This window comes from Lontra canadensis, unplaced genomic scaffold (assembly GCF_010015895.1).
Source record: "Lontra canadensis isolate GAN:19392208 unplaced genomic scaffold, GSC_riverotter_1.0 scaffold180, whole genome shotgun sequence".
Taxonomy (NCBI): domain Eukaryota; kingdom Metazoa; phylum Chordata; class Mammalia; order Carnivora; family Mustelidae; genus Lontra; species Lontra canadensis.
Genome location: NW_022631174.1, coordinates 1,091,771 through 1,116,183, shown reverse-complemented (window position 1 = coordinate 1,116,183; position 24,413 = coordinate 1,091,771). Strand labels below are relative to the sequence as shown.

The 24,413-nt window shown below is 39.6% G+C and overlaps 1 protein-coding gene across 1 annotated transcript in view; it reads right to left on the bottom strand.

Annotated features, from left to right (window-relative positions):
• The window catches only part of METTL16 (methyltransferase like 16), a 73,308-nt gene that overhangs the window by 15,008 nt on the left and 33,887 nt on the right, over positions 1 to 24,413 (bottom strand). The window contains exons 6-7 of the mRNA XM_032846778.1: positions 23,113 to 23,255; positions 989 to 1,058 (exon numbers count right to left, since the gene is read on the bottom strand). Coding sequence (XP_032702669.1) covers positions 989 to 1,058; positions 23,113 to 23,255 — 213 coding nt within the window. The remainder of the gene's footprint in view (positions 1 to 988; positions 1,059 to 23,112; positions 23,256 to 24,413) is intronic.

The following is a 24,413-nucleotide window of genomic DNA, read 5'->3' as shown; positions in this document are numbered from 1 at the left end:
TAAATGGTTCAAATGTTCTTTTTTTTCCCTTTTTCTTTTCTTTTTGGAAAAAGAGCCACCAAAGCTTAGCTAGATAAAGCTGTGTTGTCGATCTTTTGTCTATCAGATTTTAGGGGGAAAATGAAACTACTTTGTGGCTGTTAGAATTTTAACAAAGAAAAGGTGTGACAGGGAAAATGTCTGAAAGAAACCAGAAATCAGAAACTTGGTTTCTACCACTGACCACACATTTGACCCCCTTTTCTGAAAAGCCGCCTGGCTCAAGCTTACCTGTGCCCAAACAATATAAACTCAGAGAGGTGTCAGGGGCAGTGTTAATTTGCCACCTGCTTTTCAATAGAGAAGCAAGGGGCTGAATCCATGTGGATTGTACCATAAAGAGAAGCACACTTGAATGATTATCATTCTAGTTCTAGCTGATCTTTGATAACTAGGTATGTGACCCAGAACAAGCTCCTTTAACTTATGTAACCTTCAGTTTCTGCAATCATAAAGGAGTCAGATGTACAATGAGTGGCAGGTAGAACCAGGTTTTTTGATTTCTAATACATCTCTGACATTGTACTCATCCTGTTTTCCCCAATTTTTTCTCTGTTATGATTGCCAAAGTAGACCTTTTAAAAATAATTTATAGGGGCGCCTGGGTGGCTCAGTGGGTTAAGCCTCTGCCTTCTGCTCAGGTCATGGTCTCAGGGTCCTGGGATTGAGCCCTGCATCAGGCTCTCTGCTCAGCAGGGAGCCTGCTTCCCTTCCTCTCTCTCTCTGCCTGCCTCTCTGCCTACTTGTGATCTCTGTCAAATAAATAAAATATTTTTTAAACAAATAAATAAATAAAAATAATTTATAAAAAACCTCTTTTACAAAATTTAAAAAAAAAAAAAAGAAAACAAAAAAACACATTTAGGGTTTTAAGGTATAAAGGAAATTCCCATACTCTAATTACCATCAAAAGTAGATATACCCCGGAATAGTAACGACAAAGACTGACCCCTTGTATGCGAAGTTCTTCCTTCAGAGGAGCCAAGCTACATTTTTTCCCCAGCATACAGCTATACCACCTAGGAAGAAAAAAAAATCAGAGAAGTAAAACACCGTTTATGTGGTTACATTTTTTAATTAAGCAATTTTCACACAACAAAATGAGAACAGCAAAAAATTTTGAGTTAAGTTACAAGTAACAATAACAAAAATTATACTTAGACAAAGAGCAAACCTAGCAAAGGAAAACAAAGGCACCTGGGTGGCTCAGTCAGTTGAGCATTTGCCTTCAGCTCAGGTCATGTCATGATCCTGGGGTCCTGGGATCAAGTCCCATGTATTAGGAGGGCTCCCTGCTCAGTGGGGAGTTTGCTTCTCCCTCTGCCCTCCCCGCTGCTCGTGTTCTCTCTCACATAAATAAATAAAATCGTAAAAAAATAAAAATTAAAAAAGGGAAAACAAATCCAAAACAACTTAAAAAAACAAAAACCCACTAAGCCTCTCCAAGGATTCAGGACTGTACATGTTTGGGAAAAAAAGAGTGAAAAAGAGAGAGCTCTCCCCTGTGACACTCAGAATAAAGGCCATTTAGCTCTAGGACAGAAATTATTTAATAAATAACAGTAAAAACATGTATACCTGAAAGTACTACAATGTTGTATGTCAAATTACACCTCAACTAAAATAAGTATAAACAATACCCTATACCATCTTAATAAAAGTTGTAAAATCTAGGGGCACCTGGGTGGCTCAGTGGGTTGGGGCCTCTGCTTTCAGCTCGGGTCATGATCCCAGGGTTCTGGGATCGAGCCCCGCATCAGGCTTTCTGCTCAGCAGAGAGCCTGCTTCCTCCTCTCTCTCTGCCGGCCTCTCTGTCTACTTGTGATCTCTGTCTGTCAAATAAATAAATAAAATCTTTAAAAAAAAAATTGTAAAATCTGACATGGACCTATAGTTTTGAGATGACCTCACCTGCAAAGAATTTAAGGATATATATTATTTCAAAAGAATATGAAATCAATTTCTGTTATTAGTAAACATAAATCTAGAAGTGGGAATGGGGAGAAGATGGGAGTGAACTAGTTAAAAGGTAAAAGATGGGAGTGAACTAGTTAAAGGGAGTGTCTAGTCAAAAAGACATAGAATTTAGGGCTGCCTGGGTGACTCAGGCATTGAGTAGCTGCCTTCAGCTCGGGTCATGATCCCAGTGTCCTGGGATCAAGCTGGGCATCTGGCTCCTTGCTTGGCGGGAGGCCTGCTTCTCCTTCTCCCACTCCCCCTGCTTATGTTCCCTTTCTCACTGTGTGTCTTTCAAATAAATAAAAAATCTTAAAAAAAAAAAACATAGAATTTAGTCTATGAAAGATTAACTACTATGTTTTCTATCATAATTAACCAGGAAACTTACCAAAATATATATAATAATTGTTTTTCAGACACTGGACAACTGCAGGGAAGACCTATAACCTCTGGGAGAGAAACAAACCAGGTGAGTCCCATAACTGTCAGAGCATACTGCCTGAAGGAAATTTCCAAGGGGCAATGCCTGGAAAGGAATCTCAAATAGAGCCCAATAATCTTGAACTGGTGAGCGACAGACTGGATTTCAAAGGCCCAGGCAGAAACGACTTGAAGAGCAAAACATAAGAGAGGAAGGACTTGCACAGAGAGAGAATTCTGGGCATCTGCAGAAAAATTTCCTGGAATATATATTTTTTTTAAGATTTTATTTATTTGACAGAGAGAGACACAGCGAGAGAGGGAACACAAGCAGTGGGATAGAGAGAGTGAGAAGCAGGCCTTCTGAGGAGCAGGGAGCCGGATGCCGGGCTCCATCCCAGGACCCTGGGATCATGACCTGAGCAGAAGACAGACGCTTAACCTACGGAGCCACCCAGTGCCCCTCCTTGGGATATTCTGCAGAATAGGGATTTGCACCTGTGAGGTGGAATTTCAGACTAGGGAAAGAATTCCCAGAGGAGCGCCTGATTGTCTTAGTCGGTTAAGTGTCCAACTCTAGATTTCCGCTCTTGTCATGTCAGGATCCTGGGACCAAGCCCTAATATGGACTCCACACTCAACAGGGAGTCTGCTTAAGGATTCTCTCTCCCTCTCCCTGCTCCAACTCTAAAATAAATAAATACATCTTAAAAAAAAATTCCCAGAAAATAATAAGCTGAGCAACTGGAGTCCAGACATAACCAGACTAGTTTGCAGTTCTATTGGCCAGAGCAGAAAGCGATTGTTAATAAAAGGGGCATCTATCTAGTGGAGTCCTAGAATGAGTATAGAGGCTATTCTATATTTACCCTAATGAAGCTTAAAAGTGAAACTCAAAAGGATCAAAGATCACCAGTAACTTAAGCATCAAAATCTGACATTCTTTAAAGGAACACAATGAAATACAATACCCCAAAATGTAAGATTTACAATGTCTAGCATCCAATAAAAAATGAGCAGATGTTTGTAAAAGAGGCAGGAAAATCACCTACAACCAGGATAAAAAAAATCAATCATCAGAAACAGATCAAGAAATAAGAGATGATGAAATTAGCAGATGATGGACATTAAAACCACTCTTAGAAATATGTTCCATAACAAAACACAGACATGGTGAGGAGCATGAGGGAAGATATAAAAACCAACCAAATGGAACTTCTAGACATGAAAGTTATGATACCTAAAATGAAAAATTCACTGGATAGGATTAACAACATATTAGACTCTGCAAAAGAAAAGACCTGTGAAGACACAGCAATAGAAACTATCCAAAATAAAGCACACTGGGGGAAAAAAAGATTGGGGGAAAAAAACAAAACAAAACAAAACAAAACAAAACAAAACCACAGCACATGTGACCTGTGGGACACTATAAAGCAACACACATTAAGTGGTATTTCAGAAAAGGGATACAATAATAATTAACTAAAAAACAGCAACAAGAGAATCATAGTTTTCTTAAACATTTAAATCTTACATAAAATGTTTAAAAATATGATGACACCAGGAATGATGTCCACCCTCCACTTCTATTCAAAATTATACTAGAGATTCTAGTCGATACAATAAAGTGACAAAATGCATGTGGACTGACAAGAAAGAAAAATAGTCTCTTTAAACAGAAGACATGAACATCTACGTAGGAAATTCTTTGAAATTTAGGGAAAAGCTACTAGAATAAATGAATTCAAGAAAGGTCACAGAATAAAAGCTCAATATAAAATCAACTGTATTTCTGTAAAATAAAAATTAAAAATTCAATTTACAATAGCTTTAAAATATATGAAATACTTAGGAATAAAATTAACAAAGTATGTGCAATAAAACCATCAAACACTGCTGAAAGAATTCTAAGATCTAAATAAATGAAGAGCTACACCATGTTGGGATGTAAGATTTAACGTTGTTAAGCTATCAGTTCTTTCCAATTTGATCTATAAAATCAATAAAGTCCCAACCAAAATCCCAGTAGGCTTTTTCATAGAAACCAATTCTAAAAGTTATACAGAAATAAAAGATTTCAAATAGCCAAAACAATTTTTTTCTTTTTTTTTGAAGATTTTATTTCTTTACTTGAGAGAGAGAGAGAGAGAGCGCACGCGCGCACACGCAGAAGTAGGCAGAGCAGCCAGCAGAGGGTGAGGGAGAAGCAGACTCTGCTGAGCAGGGAGTCTGATGCGGGGCTTGATCCCAGTACCCTAGGATCACGACCTGAGCCAAAGACAGCTGTTTAATCAACTGAGCCACCCAGGCCAAAACAATTTTTTGAAAAAGAACAACAAAATCGGAGGACCTACACTACTGAATTCAAGACTTACTATAAAGCTCTGATATCAAGACAGTATGGTAATGGCATAAATATAGACATACAGATTAAGAGAATGGAATGTAGTCCAGAAATAGACTCACTTATATGATCAGCTGATTTTAAACCAAGGTACCCAAAGCTTACTTTTCAAAAGACACTGTTATAAAAATAAAAAGGCAGGGACGCCTGGGTGGCTCAGTTGGTTAAGCGGCTGCCTTCGGCTCAGGTCATGATCCCAGCGTCCTGGGATCGAGTCCCACATCGGGCTCCTTGCTCGGCAGGGAGCCTGCTTCTCCCTGTGCCTCTGTCTGCCTGTGCTCGCTCACTCTCTCTCCCTCTGTCTCTGACAAATAAATAAATAAAATCTAAAATAAAATAAAATAAAATAAAAAGGCAAACCACAGACTGGGAAGAAATACTTGCAAAACACATCTGATAAAGGGCTTGTATCAAATATATATAAGGAACTCCTTAATAAACAAATAGAAAGAGATATATAGGGAGACTTCTAGTTTCTAGTCCAACATATAAGAAGTTGGAAGTCACTACACTGTTTAAGTAAAAAGCCTAGCCATCTGAAAAGCTAACAACTCTTCCTAGATCATTAACAGAAGCAACTCAAAGGGGAAAGAACTGCCTCTAAAATTAGAGAGACCAACAAGTGAATACAAAGAACCACAACTCACTAGAGCAGAAATCCAGGAGCAAAACCGCCATGGGAATCAGTGCTAAGCTAGGGAAACCCGAATTCTAACTGACAAATTGCTGGAGACTCAGCAATGACAAGTTGGAAGAATAAAAACCCGAGAAGACCTCATCATTAGGACCTCACACTTCTGTGAATAGTACCTCCAGGAGCTTGACCAGGTTCTCACAATGAGTATGGGAGAAAACACATCTCTGTGCTTCCAGCACAGAAAGGGAAAAAGGGTTAATTCTGAAACAGGTTAGAGCATCCTGTTAACAAGGCCTGACCTCAAGAGAAACTACTTAACCAGATCCTAGCCTCTTGGGGTATTATGAGAACCTAACTGACCTAGAAGAATGGCATCATTCAACTCCAGCCCATTCTAACAATCCTGTCCCAACAAGGGAGGGGGGAGGAGGTATGTGTGGAGTTCACAATCCAGAGGCATAGGCTCACTAAAAGACCGAGACCTACTCATAGGACATGTTTCCCTCTCCCCACACATCACCACCAGATTACAAAGGCCTATTTATATTTACAGCAGTTCTTTTACCCAGTATATTATGTCCTTCTATTAAGAAAAAATTACAAAACATACTAAAAGTCAAAAAATACTCTGAAGACACAGAGCTAGCATCAGAACCATACTTAGCAAGAATGCTGGAGTTATCAGACTAGGAATTTAAAACAATTATGATTAAGATGCTTAGGGCTGGGGACACATGAGTGGTTCAGTTGGTTAAGTGTCTGCCTTAGTCCCAGGTTCCTGGGTTCAAGTCCTACATCAGGCTCCTTGCTCAGCAGGGAGCCTGCTTCTCCCTCTGCCTGCCACATCCCCCTGCTTGTGTGCGAGCACTCTCTCGGACAAATAAATAAAATCTTTTTTTTTTTTTAAACATGCTAAAGGGCTCTAATGGATAAAGCAGAAAGCATGCAAAAGCAGATAGGCAATTTAAGCAGAGAGATGGAAATTCTAAAAAGAACCAAAAAGAAATGCTAGAGGTTAAAAACACTGTAACAGAAAGAAATAATGCTTTTTTTTTTAAAGATTTTTTATTTATTTATTTGTCAGACAGAGATCACAAGTAGGCAGAGAGGCAGGCAGAGAGAGAGAGGAGGAAGCAGGCTCCCTGTGGAGCAGAGAACCCAATGTGGGGCTCGATCGCAGGACCCTGGGATCATGACCTGAGCCGAAGGCAGAGGCTTTAACCCATTGAGCCACCCAGGCGCCCCAAGAAATAATGCTTTTGATGGGCTCATTCAGGAGACTGGACACAGCTGAACAAAGAATCTCTGAGACTGAGGATATCTCAATAGAAACTGCCAAAAGTGAAATGCAAAGAAAAAAGGTACAGGAAAATAAAAAACAGCAACAAAAAAACCGGAATACAATATCCAAGAACTGTGCGACAACTACAAAAGGTGTAAAATATGTGTGATTGGAATACCAAAAAGAAAAGAAAGGCACAGAAAAAATATCTGAAACAATAATGACTGAGAATTTCCCTCAAATTAATGTCAGACACCAAATCACAAATTCAGGAAGCTAAGAGATTACTGAGCATGCAAAATGCAAAATGCAAAAAAAAAAAAAAAAAAATATATATATATATATATATATATATACACATACACCTAAGGCACATGATTTTCAAAATATGGAAAAATCAAAGATAAACAATCCTAAAGAAGTCAGAGGGGAAAAGCTACATTATTTATAGAGGAACAAAGGAAAGAATTACATCAAATTTCTCTTAAGAAACCATGGGGCTCCTGGGTGGCTCAATCAGTTAAGCATCTGCCTTTGGCTCAGGTCATGATCCGAGGCTCCTGGGATCAAGTCCCACATCAGCTCCTTGCTTAGTGGGGAGTCTGCTTCTTCCTCTGCCTGCTGCTTCCCATGCTTGTTCATTCTCTCTCTCTGACAAATAAAATCTTTTTATTTTTTTATTAGCTTTTTTTTTTTTTAAAGATTTTATTTATTTATTTGACAGAGAGAGATCACAAGCAGGCAGAGAGGCAGGCAGAGAGAGAGGAGGAAGCAGGCTCCCTGCTGAGCAGAGAGCCCGATGCGGGGCTCGATCCCAGGACTCTGAGATCATGACCTGAGCCGAAGGCAGCGGCTTAACCCACTGAGCCACCCAGGCGCCCCTCTGACAAATAAAATCTTAAAAAAAAAAATGCAAGTAAGAATAGAGTGGAATGAAATGTTTAAAATGTTAAGAGGGAAAAAAACCAACCAATCTAGAATTCTATACCCTGCAAAACTGTCCTTCAAGGCAATATAAGACTTCCTCAAACAAAAACTCAAGTAATTTGCTGCCAGCTCCTTCTCTAGAGAACTTCTCTTGATATTTACAAGACCTTACAAGAAGGAAAGTGGTATCGGGTCAGAAACTTAGACCTTTACCAAAAAAAAAAAAAAAAAAAGAAAGAAAGAAAGAAAGAAAGAAAAGAAAAACGAAATCTTGCCATTTGCAACAACATGGATGGAACTAGAGGGTATTATGCTAAGCGAAATAAGTCAATCAGAGAAAGACAATTATATGATCTCACTAATATGAGGAAATTTGAGAAACAAGACAAAAGATCATAGGGGAAGGGAGGAAAAAACAAAAGATGAACCCATAGAGGGAGACAAACCATAAGAGACTCAATCTCAGGAAATAAACTGAGGATTGCTGGAATGGAGTCGGGGGCGGAGGGATGGGGTGGCGGGGTGAAGGACAGTAGGGAGGGTATGTGCTATGGTGAGTGCTGTGAAATGTGTAAGACTGATGAATCACAGATCTGTACCCCTAAAACAAATAATACATTATATGTTAATAAAAAAAAGAAGAACAAGGGAGAAGAAATAAGTGAAGGTTAAAAAAAAAAAACAAAACTTATTTTTTCAAAAAAAGATTTTTTAAAATCTATGTATTTAATTAATTTATTTACTTGAGAGAGCAAGAAAGAGAGCACACATGAGCATAAGGGAGAGGGGCAGGGGTAGAAGCAGACTCTCTGCTGAGCAGGGCTTGATCCCAGAATCTTAGGATCATGACCTGAGTTAAGGCAGACACTAAACTGGCTGGGCCACCCAGGAGCCCCAAAACAATTTTTTTTTCATTATTTTTCAAAAAATACTTTTTCAAAACTTTAAAAATTCTTAATTAACAGGTAACAGTTTGTTAAAGATAACAATACCAACAATGTATTTGATTATGTATGCTTATATATTAAATACATATGTATAAATGAATGACAGCAAAGATACAAGGAACATGAATTTTTATATTTATACCAGTATTATCAAGATATAGCATATATAGTAAAATTCTCTAATTTTAAGTATATAATTCAATGAGTTTTGACAAATGTGTACATTAGCACTTCCACAATCAAGATAGAGAACATTTACAACACCCTAAAAATTTTCCCAGTGCCCTGCAGCATTCTTTCCTCCCCCTACCCCGGCCTCTGGTGACCACTGGTCATTCTGTCTTAACAGTTTTGCCTGTTCCAGACTTACATAAATGCACTCAAACAGATTATTTTTGTGTCTGGCTTTGTACTGTAAATACACTGGCAGTTTCATATGGTTCCAACTTAATACATTAAGTAATATAAATAAAAATCTCATTGTTTATACAAGTATGAGAAATACTAGCATATTGCTACAGAAATAGTTTGCACTAACCAGTATTTGTTTTCATTGTTTGTGGATTCAAGCAGGTGACTGCCCCTATTTTTGTTTAGTCACAAATAACTGTTTTATCTAAACTACTTTAAACAACCCTCGGTAATTTTACTTAGAGCATAATCAGTTTCATTTGGTGGTTTTAAAATGCCTGGGACAAAAACAATATGCTCCCTTTAAGACGAGAGTATATTAACAGAGAAATCATTAACCAGGAATTCAAAGCCTTTGGTATATTAGGAACAAGGAAGAAAGAAGAAATTAAGAGCAATTAGTGTTCACACAGTAACAGTATAAAATGGGTTAACACCTCTCCTTTAAAATCAGCATTCCTGAACAGACTAGATCAGAATCACTAGAAACCAAGAAATAGCCCAAAACAGAGACAAAAGAAAGATAGTATACATTTCCTCAGGAGATGAAAGAAAGTATTTATATAAGTAAGTTTTCTAACAGTTAAATATGTCCTTGGTAGTTAATAGCAGCTTGGGAAAGTTCACATTTCTTTTAACCCTTGTTGTAAGCTGAATACTGCATTGTGAATCTTTTAAGATTTTATCTCATCAGTAAATTTCTGCAGCATTTATTATTTCTTACAGGAAAAGCAGAAGTAACAGGGTGTATTAAAATAAAATTGAGTTGACTTCACCTCAAAAAATGCCTACCCATTAGGTCCAAGCTACTCTCAACAGGCATCTTGTGACAACTAATCAAAATGCAAGTAGAAAAAAAATGAACAAAAAGAAGATCTAGTTACCTGGGAGACTCTGAACCCATTATACTATTTTAATGATGAAAGTAGCACTCTACTCATTACAGCATTTAGTAATTCCTCTGAGACAGGAGCTTTCAAGAAAAATTATTTTGAAATAATTTCAAGTGTACAGAAGAGTTACAAGATTAGTACAAATGATTCCAGTATACTCTTCACCCAGATTCATCAATCAACAGTTTCCTCCATTTGTTTACTCTGTGTTTTGTTTTGTTTTTTAAGATTTATCTGATAGAGAGAGCACAAGCAGGGGAGTGGCAGGTGGTGGGAGTGGGGGGAGAGGGAGAAGCAGGCTCCCCGAGGAGCAGAGAGCCCGATATGGGGCTCTCCATCCCAGGACTCTGGGATCATGACCTGAGCCGAAGGCAGATGCTCAACAACTGAGCCACCCAGGTGGCCCACTGTGTTTTTTTTTAAACCATGTGAGACTTAGCTACAGACATCATGCATGCCCCTTTCACCCTAAATATTTTGGCATGTACATTTTAAAAACAAGGACATTCTCCTTCATAACCACAGAACAATTACCAAATAGAGAAAATGTAACACTCACAGAGTACCATTTATTATCAAGAATACAGTCCATTTTCAAATTTCACCAATTACTCCAATAATGTCCTTCACAGCAATTTTCTCCCCTGATGCAAGATCCAATCTAAGATCCTCCATTTCATTTATGTGTCAAATCTCTTTAGTCTCCTTCAATCTGGAACAGTTCCTCACTAAGCCTTTTTTTTTTTTTTTAACTTTCATGACCTTTATATTTCTGAAGAAATAGTTTACAAAACCCCTCCAAGTTGGTTTGTCTTAAGTTTCCTCAGAGTTACGTTGAAGCTATACACGCTGGGCATAAAGAAGAAAGGGCTACTGTGTCCTTGGGGGTGCTATGTATGAGAAAGTGATCACCTGCTTGAGGTGGGATCCTCCAGACTTCTCTATTGTAATGTTACCCTATTTCTTTGTGATTATAAGTCATCTGTGGGGAGATACTCTGAAACTATTAACATCCTGTTCCTCCTCAAATTTTCCACTACTGATCTTTCATGAATCAGTTATTATAATAATGATGGCAAAATGGTGATTTTTCTAACTTATTAGTTTTTCTACATGCATTAGTTAGCATTCTATTGTAACAAAGAACTTTTCCTCTCTCCCCTTTGCTTATTTTACTTAAAGGCTTAAAACCCATTATTGCCATTATTTATTATGAAATCATATTGTCCCAGATTTGGCTGGAGCTGGCTCCTATATCCTTTTGATGTCATATTTTGAGCACTTGCTTATCTTTTGGTCTTGTAAGACATTCCAGGCGCTTAAGCTTATCCGTATCCAGCACTGGAATCACCCATTTCTCCAAGGGGCCTAGTTCTTTTTAGTGGGGATTGGTTATTTTATTTTATTTTAATTTTTTTTTTAAGATTTTACTTACTTATTTGACAGAGATCACAAGTAGGCAAAGAGGCCGGCAGAGAGAGAGACGGGGGGGGGGGCGGGGAGCAGGCTCCCTGCTGAGCAGAGAGCCCAATGCGGGGCTCAATCCCAGGACCCTGAGATCATGACCTGAGCCGAAGGCAGAGGCTTTAACCCACTCAGCCACCCAGGCACCCCAGTTATTTTATTTTTTAAAAAGACTATGTATTTATTTGAGAGAGCGAGAGCGTGCACGCATGTGTGTGCATGTGGTCATGAGCAGTGGGGAGGGGCAGAGAGAGAAGCAGACTCCCCACTGAGCAAAAAGCCTGATGCAGGGCTGATCCTAGGACCCTGAGATCATGACTTGAGTTGAAGGCAGATGTTTAACCAACTGAGCCAAGCATGCACCCCAGGATTGGTTATTTTAAAACACCAAACCTTAAACTGAAGTGTAGTACAGAAAAATAAAAAAAAGCAGAGGTTTGCCATTTAAGTGGCTATGAGCATAGTTTAAAAACTTCTCTAGTTGTAGAACCTAACATTTTGTTGCCTCTACCAATTTATCAGAATAAATACCCCTAGACATGCAGCAGAGCAGCCCTAATGTCCACCCAATCTCAAAATTTAGTATTTAAACTACCATAAATTACAAATCTATGCAGCTAAAAAAAAAAAAGTTTATTCTATGTTTTTATTTTTTTTTAAAGATTTTTATTTATTTGTCAGAAAGAGAGAATGAGAGTATAAGCACAAGCAGGGAGAGCAGCAGGCAAAGGGAGAAGCAGGCTCCCTGCTGAGCAAGGGGCCTGTGGGGCTCAATCCCAGGAACTGGGATCATGATTTGAGCCAAAAGCAGATGCTTAATGACTGAGCCACCCAGGCATACCTCTATCTTTGTCTTAAAAAGTAGTTTTAATTATTCACACATTTTTACAAGAAACTCTTTAAGAAGATTCTTCAAGGCAGTGGGGCCAACACTTCATTCTTTGGCATTCCTTTTTATTTAAGAATTTTTAAACATTTTATTTATTTATTTGAGGGAGTGCATGAGCGTGGGGATGGGCAGAGGGATAGGGAGAAGCAGACTCCCCACCGAGCATGGAGCCCAACACAGGGCTTGATGTGGGGTTGATGCCAGGATGCTGAGACCATGACCTGAGTCAAAGGTAGACACTTACCCAACTGAGCCACACAGGCGCCCCTGGGTATTCTTTTTTTCTTTTTTGTAATTGCCTGATGAATTAAAAATACATGTCCTTTTTATTGTAACAACTCTCTTCTTTGACCATTTAAAGTAGAAATAACCAGTGACTACCTACTATAGGTGGATATGCCATAAAAACTGATACAGATAGCTTGTCATGGCATAAGCAACCAGATTCAACCTTTTCTCCCTAAGACTTCACAGCAGTCACCAATCAATGATGCTCTGCCACTTCAAACTTGAAAGGGAATTAAACTATGATACCTAAATTAAGGTGATGAAAAGTACATAACCTAATTACTTAAAAAAAAAATAACAAAAAACACTAAAGTAGCCCCTCATCCTTCAAGCTACTCATTTTCATCATCCTACTTTAGTGGGAAGAAAACAATCAAAACCACCATCTGCCTCCTGTGCACCTCATAATTAAGAAATACTCTTTTAGGGGCGCTTGGGTGGCTCAGTGGGTTAAAGCCTCTGCCTTCGGCTCAGGTCATGATCCCAGGGTCCTGGGATTGAGCCCGGCATCAGGCTCTCTGCTCAGCGGGGAGCGTGCTTCCTCCTCTCTCTCTGCCTGCCTCTCTGCCTACTTATGATCTCTGTCAAATAAATAAATAAATAAATAAAAATCTTTTAAAGAAAAAGAAAGAAATAGTCTTTTAGGTTTAAATTGAGAAAAAAGCTCTTCTACCTGGAGAAGAGGCTCATATACTATCTATTCCTCAATACATTTCTACCTTCTATATCTGTGTGGTGAGCTGTTTCACTGGAGCAAGGGATGCATTTCTTTCTAATGACAACCAAAAAACACTTTTATTGATTTGCAACCCTGGGTTGGTCCCAATCAAAGATGAAACCAGAGGTCAAAGATAGCCATCCACAACAATAGCCTCATTAGATTTATCTGTGGCAGTTTAGTAACAAACGAGACAATGAAAAAAAGAATGTAATGCCCAATAATAAGGAATTACTTAATTATGGACTGTTGCCAAGCTGTTTAAAATTACTGCTATGAACATACCATTAACCACAAGGAAACAAAGGGATTAAAAAAGTGAAATTAGGGACACCTGGGTGGCTCAGTTGGTTGAGCGGCTGCCTTCGGCTCAGGTCATGATCCCAGCGTCCTGGGATCGAGTCCCACATCGGGCTCCTTGCTCGGCAGGGAGCCTGCTTCTCCCTCTGCTTCTGCCTGCCTCTCTGTCTGCCTGTGCTCGCTTACTCACTCTCCCTCTGTCCCTGAAAAAATAAAAAAAAAAAAAAAAAAAAAAAAAAAAGTGAAATTAAAAACAAAAGCAGAAAACAAAACTACTGCTATTCATGATTACAACCATACGAATGAAAAAAGGGGAAACTGTCAGGAAATGCACCCAAAATAAGCTAACAGTTGCGTCAATGTGCTAAGACCAATGTTTCCTCCGTTTTCTAATTTTCTTTAAGTGTGATTATTTTAAGAGATTAAAATTATAGAGGCCTCTGGGTGGCTCAGTCAACTGAGTGTCCAACTCTTGGCTTCGGCTCAGGTCATGATCTTGGGGTCGTGAGACTGAGCCCCACGTCGGGCTCCATATTCAGCGGAGAGTCTGCTTGAGAGATTGTCTTTCTCCCTTCGTCCCTCCCACTACTCGTGCACACTCTAAAATCAATCAACCAATCAATCTTTTTTTTTCTTTTTAAGATTTTTTAAATTTATTCGACACACAGAGATCCCAAGTTGGCAGAGAGGAAGGCAGAGAGAGAGAAGGGGGCAAGCAGTCTCCCCGCCGAGCAGAGAGCCCAATGTGGAACTCGATCCCACGACCCTGAGATCATGACCTGAGCCAAAGGCAGAGGCTCAACCCACTGAGCCACCCAGGCGACCTGACCAATCAATCTTTTTTAAAAGAAGGAAAAGAAAAATTATGTACTTTCTCTTCATTTCTGAACAACTGTAAGAGGTATTATCCCAACCTCATAGACAAGAAAAATCAAGTGGGTTACCCTTTTATAAAGACAAGTCAAAAGTTTACAGTAAAATGGAGCCTTTCCACTGAAGAAATGATTAAAAGCTCAGTTATAAAATCTATAATTATTCCCTGAAAGTACTACTTATAGTACCCCATAACTCTACTAGCACCTACTTTAAAAAAAGAAAAGGGGAGGGATGCCTGGGTGGCTCAGTTGGTTAAGTGTTTGCCTTTGGCTCAGGTCGTGAACCTGGGATCCTGGCATGGAGCCCTGCAGTGGGTTCCCTGCTCAGCAGGGAGCCTGCTTCTCCCTCTCCCTCAACCCATGCTAGTCCTCTCTCTCAAATAAATAAATAAAATCTTAAAAATAAAAAAATAAACAGGAGGAGAAGGGGAGCTCTTTATTAAAATAACAAAGTACTTCTAACATCCTTTCAACACATGGACCACAGCATGTAAATCTACTGAATTCCTACCACCCGATGAGGTGTGAGGTAACTCTTATGAAGTAGCTATTATTATCCCATTTTACTGATAAGAAAACAAAATTTAAGTCCAAGAATCACATTCAAAAGGCACAGATTATTCCATTTATTGCCCATCACCAAATATGTACAGTATATACAAACCCAAGTAATATCTACCATCTGGTAGAGGAGTAGGGATCAGAAAGGAAAAAGCAAAAAGAGGAAAAATGGTGAAATCTGTATTAAGTTAGAACTTTGCCAGATACAGATCTCTGGTTCCTGGAAAAATCATAAAATAACTGTAATAAAGGACATCAGCTACAGACCTAGTAACCAATGACAAGACTGGAATTCAGACCATGAGGAATATGACCAAGACTGCTAATCTATTTTTTTTTTTAAAGATTTTATTTATTTATTTGACAGAGAGAGATCACAAGCAGGCAGAGAGAGAGAGAGAGAGAGGGAGGAGGAAGCAGGCTCCCCACTGAGCAGAGAGCCCAACTCGGGGCTCAATCCCAGGACCCCAGGATCACGACCCGAGCCAAAGGCAGAGGCTTTAACCCATGGAGCCACCCGGGTGCCCCATCTGCTGATCTATTTAGAAGCTTCGGTGAATGAGTCTCTAAAAAAGAAAATGCTGGGGCGCCTGGGTGGCTCAGTCAGTTGAGCATCTGCCTTCGGCTCAGGTCATGGTCCTGGGGTCCTGGGATTGAGCCCCGCATCAGGCTCTTTGCTCGGTGGGAAGTCTGTTTCTTCCTCTCCTTCTGCCTGCTGTTCTGCCTACTTGTGCCCTATCTCTCTCTGTCAAGTAAGTAAGAAATAAATAAATAAAAAGAGAAGAAAATGCTATGAAGTAAGCTCAAGTCACAGGCACAAAACATGAACGGCAGGATGACAAACATTCCTGTCTGCCACTCTGCCTTGTTGTGCGCTCTCTCTCTGACAAATAAATAAATAAATAAATAAATAAATAAAATCTTAAAAAAAAAAAAAAAATACCGCAGGTGCTATTGAGTGTCACTTAGGTGGGGCATGAATTGTAACAGGGAGATAAGGCATCCCAAGTGCCATCACTGAGATCAGTCCAACAAATTTAACTGATTTCACCCCATATTACAAATTCTGCTTAGTTCTTACACTTTTTCAGTAATAATAAGAAAAAAAATCTAAAGGGATAAGCAACAGATGGTAGGGTTCAAATACTTGTTTTTAGTCTCTTATTCAGAGCTTCAAAATATAAGCATACCTCATTTTATTTTGCCTTCTTTTATTGCACTTTACAGATTTTTTTTTTTAACATACTGAAATTTGTGGCAATCCTGCTACGAGCAACTCTACTGACACCATTTTTCCAATAGCCGTTGCTCACTTTGTGTCTCTGCATCACATTTTGGTAATTCTCCCAGTATTTCAAACTTTTTATTAGTATAGTATTTGTTATGATGACCTATAATGGTACTATTATAATTATTTTGGGTGTCATGAATCACACCTATGTAAGATGATGAACTTGATCAATGAATGTTATGTATGTGTATGTTTTTTAAGATTTTATTTGTTTATTTGAGAGAGAGAGAGAGCAAGAGAGAGCACAAGCAGGGGGAGGGGAAGGAGAAGCAGGCTCCTTACTAAGCAGGGAACCCCATTTGAGGCTTGATCCCAGGACCCTGATATCGTAGCCCAATCTGAAGGCAGACGCCCAAGAGACTGAACACCACCGAGGCACCCCTGCTGTGTGTATTCTGACTACCCTACCAACCAGCTGTTCCCACGTTTCTTTCCCTCTCTTCCTTATTCCCTGAGACACTACTGTATTGAAATTAGGGCAATTAACAACCCTACAATGGCCTCTAAGTGTTCAAGTGAAAGGAGGGTTCACGTCTCTCACTTGCCAAGACAGGCTAAAACTTAGGCCTCTTGTGACTGTTAGCCAACTTATGAATACAAAGAAAGTTTGTGAAAGAAATTAGAAGTGCTACCCCAGTGGACACATGAATTATAAGAAAGGAAAATGGTTTTATTGCTGATATAGAGAAAGTTTCAGTGGTTTGGATAGACGGTTAACACCAGCTGCAACATTCTCTTAAACCAAGGCTAATCCAGAGCTAGGGCCCATTTCTCTCCAATTCTATTCAAAGTTGAGAAAGGTGAGGAAGCTGCAGAAGAAAAGCTTGAAGCTAGCAGAGGTTCATTCACAAGGGTGTTTTTTGTTTTTTGTTTTTTTAGATTTTATTTATTTATTTGACAGACAGAAATTACAAGTAGGCAGAGAGCCGATGTGGGGCTTGATCCCAGGACTCTGAGATCATGACCCAAGCAGAAGGCAGAGGCCTTAACCCACTGAGCCACCCAGGCGCCCCCATTCACAAGGTTTTAAGGAGAGAAGCTATCATGGGGTGCCTGGGTGGCTCAGCCAGTTAACTGTCTGCCTTCAGCTCAGGTCATGATCCCAGGGTCCTGGGATCGAGCCCCGCATCGGGCTCTCTGCTCAGCGGGGAGCCTGCTTCCTCCTCTCTCTGCCTGCCTCTCTGCCTACTTGTGATCTCTGTCAAATAAATAAAATCTTAAAAAAAAAAAATAAGGAGAGAAGCTATCTTTATAACATAAAAAAGCAAGTGCTGATGCAGAAGCCGCAGCAAGTTCTCCTGAAGATCTAGCTCAGATCACTAAGGAAGGTGACTCCATTAAACAACAGATTTTTCATGTAGATGAAACAATCTTATACTGAAACAAGCTGTCATCTAGGGCTTTCATAGCTAGAGAGCTTCAAAGGATAGGATGATTCTCTTGTTAGGGGCCAATGCAGCTGGTGATTTAAACGGAAGCCAATGCTCACTGTTCTGAAAAGTCAGAAAAATCATAGGGCCCGTAAGAATTATGCTAAATGTGGGGCACCTGGGTGGCTCAGTGGGTTAAAGCATCTGCCTTCGGATCGGGTAATGATCCTGGGGTCCTGGGATTGAGCTCCGAGTCAGGCTCTCTGCTCAACGGGGAGCCTGCTTCCTCCTCTCTCTCTCTCTTTCTCTGCCTGCCTCTCTGCCTACTTGTAATCTATCAAATAAATAAATAAAATCTTTAAAGAAAAAAAAAGAATTATGCTAAATTTACCCTGCTTGAGCTCCATAAATGGAACAAAGCCTGGGTGACAACACAATGTTTACAAAATAGTTTACTGAATATTTTAAGCCTAAATCTGAGATCTAGTGCTCAGAAAAAGATTCCTTCCAAAATATTACTGCTCAGTGACAATGCACCTTATAACCCAAGAGCCCTGAAGGAGACCCCGATGAGATAAATGTTGTTTTCATGACTGCTAACACAACATCGACTCTGCAACGCATGGGTCAAGCAGTAATTTTGACTTTCAAATCTTGTATTTAAGAAACACCTTTCATAATGCTCTAGCCGTCACAGACAGTGATTCTTCTCATGGATTTGGACAAAGTATACTATCTGAATACCTTCTAGAAAGGATTCAGCATTCTAGTGCCATTAGGAACGACTGGGATTCACAGGAAGAAGTCAAAATAACATTAACAAAAGTTTAGAAATAAAGCTGATTCCATCCTGCATGTATGACTTTCGGGGATTTAAGACGTTAGTGGAGGAAGAAACCACAGATGTGGTGGAAAGAGCAAGAGAACCAGAATTAGAAGTAGAAGGTGAAGACGTGACTCAGTTGCTACAATCTCATGATAAAACCTGAATGGATGAGGAGATGCCTCTTGTGGATGAGCAAAGAAAGTGGCTTCTTGAGCTAGAATCTATTTCTGGTGAAAATGCTACGAAGACTGTTGAAATAATGAGAAAGGATTTAGAATATTACATAAACTTCGTATAGAAGGGGCAGCTGGGTTTCAGAGAATTGACTCCAATTTTGAAAGAAGTTCTGCTGTGAGTGTAATGTTATCAAACACCATGACATGATACAGAGAAATGGCGTAAAAAGAGTCAACGCAGCAATCTTCACTGTCATCTTACTTAAAGAAACTGCCACAGCCATTCCAATCTTCAGGTACCACCAGTGAGCAGACATCAACACTGAGACAAGATTCCCCCACCAACAGAGAGCTTACAACTCACTGAAAGCTCAGATGAGAGTCAGCATTTTTTAGCAATAGTGTTTTTAAATAAAGGTATGTATATTTTTTAAGATATAATGCTACTGCACAAGTACTAGACTAGAATATAAATGGATGCGCATATAATATATGCACCGGGAAACCAAGCAATTCATCTGATTTGCTTCATATTGCAATATTCACTTCATTGCTGTGGTCTAGAACTAAACCCACATTATCTCCAAAGTATGGCTGCAAGCATTTTCACAGCATTCTAAGATTTGAGAGTTGCAAGTTTATATAAACATTATCTCAACTATAAAAATATGTAAGAGAGGGGCGCCTGGGTGGCTCAGTGGGTTAATAAGCCTCTGCCTTCGGCTCAGGTCATGATCCCAGGGTCCTGGGATCGAGCCCCGCATCGGGCTCTCTGCTCAGCGGGGAGCCTGCTTCCTCCCCTCTCTCTTTGCCTGCCTCTCTGCCTACTTGTGATCTCTGTCTGTCAAATAAATAAGTAAAATCTTAAAAAAAAAAAAATATGTAAGAGGACAGGAACTGGTACTATGTACTAATGAAAATCAACATGGAACAAATGTGAAACTGTAAACAATATAAGAAATACTCTCAAAAAAACATTGCTTTATTCTCTTTTCAATAAAAGTAAGTTAATTTCTTCTCTTCCTCTTATCTTCCTTCTTCTCTCTCTCAATCTGCCTGAGTCCTAACAGCACAGACAAGACTGCTGAACCCTATTTTTAAATAAATCATAAATGGACAGTGTTTTCCATCTACAATACCAAGCTCAAAATGCTCAACTCTCCAGTCATATGATGGGCCCTAGCAATTTATCCTTCCTGGCAAATATGTACCTTTCATTCAATTTGGCAGCTGCCACTGAGCTAGGTATAGGCAGACGTGGAACATACAGATCAATTTCTCTCCCTCAGAATAGTGTTCCTGGGGTGCATACGTGGCTCAGTGGGTTAAGCATCTGACTTTTTTTTTTTTTAAAGATTTTATTTTTTTTTATTATTTTTTTTTAATTTGACAGAGATCACAAGTAGGCAGAGAGGCAGGCAGAGAGAGAGAGGAAAGCAGGTTCCCTGCTGAGCAGAGAGCCCGATATGGGGCTCCATCCCAGGACCCTGGGATCATGACCTGAGCCGAAGGCAGAGGCTTTATTTAACCCACTGAGCCACCCAGGCGCCCCTTAAAGATTTTATTTATTTGACAGAGAGAGAGATCACAAGTAGGCAGAGAGGCAGGCAGAGAGAGAAGGGGAAGCAGGCTTCCTGCTGAGCAGAGCCCGACGTAGGGTTCGATTCCAGGACCCTGAGATCATGACCTGAGCCGAAGGCAGAGGCTTTAACCCACTGAGCCACCCAGGTGCCCCATGACTGACTCTTGATTTCTGCTCAGGTCATGATCTCAGGGTTGTGACACTAAGCCCTGCATCAGGGCTCCATGCGGGGTGTGGAGCCTGCTTAAGATTCTCTCTCTCCCTCTCCTGCCCCACAACCCCTCCCTAAAAAAATAAAAACAAAACATCCGTTTGTAGTTTGAATGGGACTTCAGAAATAACAGAAATTTACTGGTTAGAGGTGCCTGGGTGGCTCAGTGTGTTAAAGCCTCTCCCTTCAGCTCAGGTCATGATCCCAGGGTCCTGGGATCGAGCCCCATATCGGGCTCTCTGGCCAGTAGGGAAACTACTTCCGACCTTTGACCCCACCTACCTCTCCTGCCTACTTGAAATCTCTATCAAACACACAAATAAAATCTTAAAAAAAAAGAAAAGAAGGGTCACCTGGGTGGCTCAGTTGGTTAAGCGGCTGCCTTTAGCTCAAGTCATGGTCCCAGCATCCTGGGATCGAGTCCCACATTGGGCTCTCTGCTCGGCAGGGAGCCTGCTTCTCCCTCTGCCTCAGCCTACCACTCTGTCTACCTGTGCTCGCTCTCTCTCTCTCTCTGACAAATAAATAAATAAAATCTTAAAAAAAAAAAAGAAAAGAAAAGAAAAGAAATTTACTGGTTAAAAGCCTCCTGAAAGCAACATTCCCTATTTTACTGGTCGGGTCCAATACCCTCAAAAGCCAATAGCAGATTCTGAAGTAGCCACATGGTCCTGGTTACCTCTTTTCAGTTTCAGTGCTTTGTTATCTCCTTTAAGCTTTTTTAATTATTCAAACTCTTCTTGATGCTCAGTGTAACTTAAGTCACTTTCTTCTTCATACCCTCAAAAGTCTTTAAAGAAATCAATATAAAGCAGAAATTTATTAACCTTTGGTTTCAACAATGTGTAAATCTTCTGAAAGGCAGACCACCCAATAATCCAGCTGCTTTCCACAAATGTACAAACTGACATTTAACAAATTAGGATATTCATGGCCTTGGAATTGGCCTTTAAGTAAAATAAGCAGCTTTAAACACATAAAAATTCAAAAGAAAAGAAGAAGTCTTCTTTATCTGGCAATTTCACTGGGTTTATACATGAAAGAACAGAAATTTAGCGTCTTATCTGATATATTTGCACACCTGTGTTCACAGCAACATTATTCACAACAGACAAAAGGGGAAGGCAACCCAAATATCCATCAATAGATAGATGAATAAACACAATGTGGTATACAGATACAATGGAATATTATTATTCAACCTTAGAAAGGAAGGAAATTGTGATGCATGCTATAACATGGATGAACACCAAGGACACTATGCTAACTGAAAGAACCCAGTCACAAAGGTCAAACACTATAAAAGTCCCTAGAATAATCAAATTCAGAGACACACAGAATGGTTTTTGCCAGACATTGGGGTGAAAGGGAGGAATGAGGGATTACTGTTTAATGTGTAGAGTTTAAGTTTTATAAGGAAGAGTTCTGGAAATTAGGTGCCTAACAATACAAATGTACTTAATACTACTAAACTGTATACTTTAAAATGTATAATTTGGGGGCGACTGGGTGGCTCAATGGGTTGGGCCGCTGCCTTCGGCTTGGGTCATGATCTCAGGGTCCTGGGATCGAGTCCCGCACCGCGCTCTTTGCTCAGCGGGGAGCCTGCTTCCCTCTCTCTCTTTCTCTCTGCCTGCCTCGCCGTCTACTTGTGATCTCTCTCTGTCAAATAATAAAATCTTATAAAAAAATAAAATAAAATGTATAATTTTATGTGAAAACTATAAATTTCACGTTCTTTTATTACAGTTTTAAAAAATCTTCTCTATGTCCCAAAACAATCCTAGGGTTAAAAACCCTTTTACCGGGGTGCCTGGGTGGTTCAGTGGGTTAAAGCCTCTGCCTTCGGCTCAGGTCATGATCTCAGGGTCCTGGGATCGAGTCCCACATCAGGCTCTCTGCTCAGCAGGGAGCCTGCTTCCGCCTCTCCCTCTGCCTGCCTCTCTGCCTACTTGTAGTTTCTGTCTGTCAAATAAATAAATAAAATATTTTAAAAAAAACAAAACAAAACACCTTTTACCTTTCAACTATCACATTATCCATCATTTCAACAACACTTGGCAGGGTGAGAAGTCAAGCATGACAAATAGCACTTTTCAAGTACCTAATGCTGCTTAATGACAGGTGTGTTGTCCGAAATAATTAGCTTTTAAAAAGGAATAGCCTTAACTCTCCTCTGGAACTGGTTAGTGATCTCAGTTTCCCTTCATTAAGTTCTTGACAGCTCAATGTCCTCACATCTGTCATTGTTTGGTAAACTAATTCCAAGAACATAAATTGCATCAAGGACTAGGCAACAAATTTATTCTGGTCGATGGGACAGATCTGAAGCCATCTGTTTTCTAATCAAAAACCATATTTGAATCAGTTTTGTTCCACCATGGTACCATGCCAATGGGAGCAATACAATCATACAGTATTTTCCTCCTTTCTGTCCAGGAGTACAAGAAACACAAATCAATTAAAAGCGTAAGAGCATCCTCAGAAACAGGGTCTTTACAGCCTGTGGAATCTGCAACCTTTTCCATTTTTATCTGTTTATTCTTCAGACTACTATGATTACATTTCCTCTAAGTGACATGGTTTCTTTTAGAATTACACAGGGAGAAAACAGTCCCGTGTTGTAATAACTAACTTACCTTAATCTTTTTTTAAGTTGTAAACTGTCATGGATGATCCTTTTAACAAACTCTAATTCACCTCCTTCTGCCATGATTTCTGTGATACCTCCTGTATTTACGGAACTGGGTGGAGGTCTCCGGGGATTTCGAGAGTTTACTCCCTGCACAAAAACGACATTTGTTGAAAAATTTGTACACCATAAGACCAAGGCTTTGACTGTAATCTAGTTCTAAGTAAGAATACTTAGATGTAATTTAGTTTCCAAATATTATGCTAAATCTAGGATTTAAAAATCATATAGCCATTGCAATATTACATTTTAAGCAACTGCATTCCTACTAATATTCTTCCCCAAGATCCTTTTCACCTTCCATCTTTGTGATTTAATATATAAAAACTTTACCTTTTTTATGTAACCTAATATGTCATTTTTTAATGTTTTGTCTTGGTATTATGCACAGAAAATACTGTACCCGAAGATTATATAAATATTTACTTATGTTTTCTTCTAGTACTCTTTAAGGTTTCACTTTTTAAAATTAAATACTTAATCCCCTCCTACCTCAAATCATATTAAAAAATTAACTAAAGGGACGCCTGGGTGGCTCAGTTGGTTAAGCGGCTGCCTTCGGCTCAGGTCATGATCCCAGCGTCCTGGGATCGAGTCCCACATCGGGCTCCTTGCTCGGCGGGGAGCCTGCTTCTCCCTCTGCCTCTGCCTGCCTCTCTGTCTGCCTGTGCTTGCTCACTCTCTCTCCCTCTGTCTCTGACAAATAAATAAATAAAATCTTTAAAAAAAAAATAAAAAAAAAAAAATAAAAAAAAAAATAAAAAATTAACTAAAATAGAGCAAAGATCTAGATAAAAAAGCTAAAATCATAAAATTTTCAAAAACACAGGAGTAAATCTTTATGACCTTGAATTAGGCAATGGTTTCTTCTTTTTTATTTTTTTTTTTAAGATTTTATTTATTTGACAGAGAGAGAGACCACAAGTACGCAGAGAGGCAGAAGCAGGCTCCCTATTGAGCAGAGAGCAGGATCCGGAGCTGGATCCCAGAGAGCTGGGATCATGACCTAAGCTGAAGGCAGAGGCTTTAACCCACTGAGCCACCCAGGAGCCCCTAGGCAATGGTTTCTTTTCTTTTTTTTTTTTTTAAGATTTTATTTTTATTTATTTGAAACAGAGAGAGAGAGATCACATGTATGCAGAGAGGCAGGCATAGAGAAAGAGAGGAGAAAGCAGGTTCCCCGCTGAGCAGAGAGCCCGACGCGGGCCTCGATCCCAGGACCCTGAGATCATGACCTGAGCCGAAGGC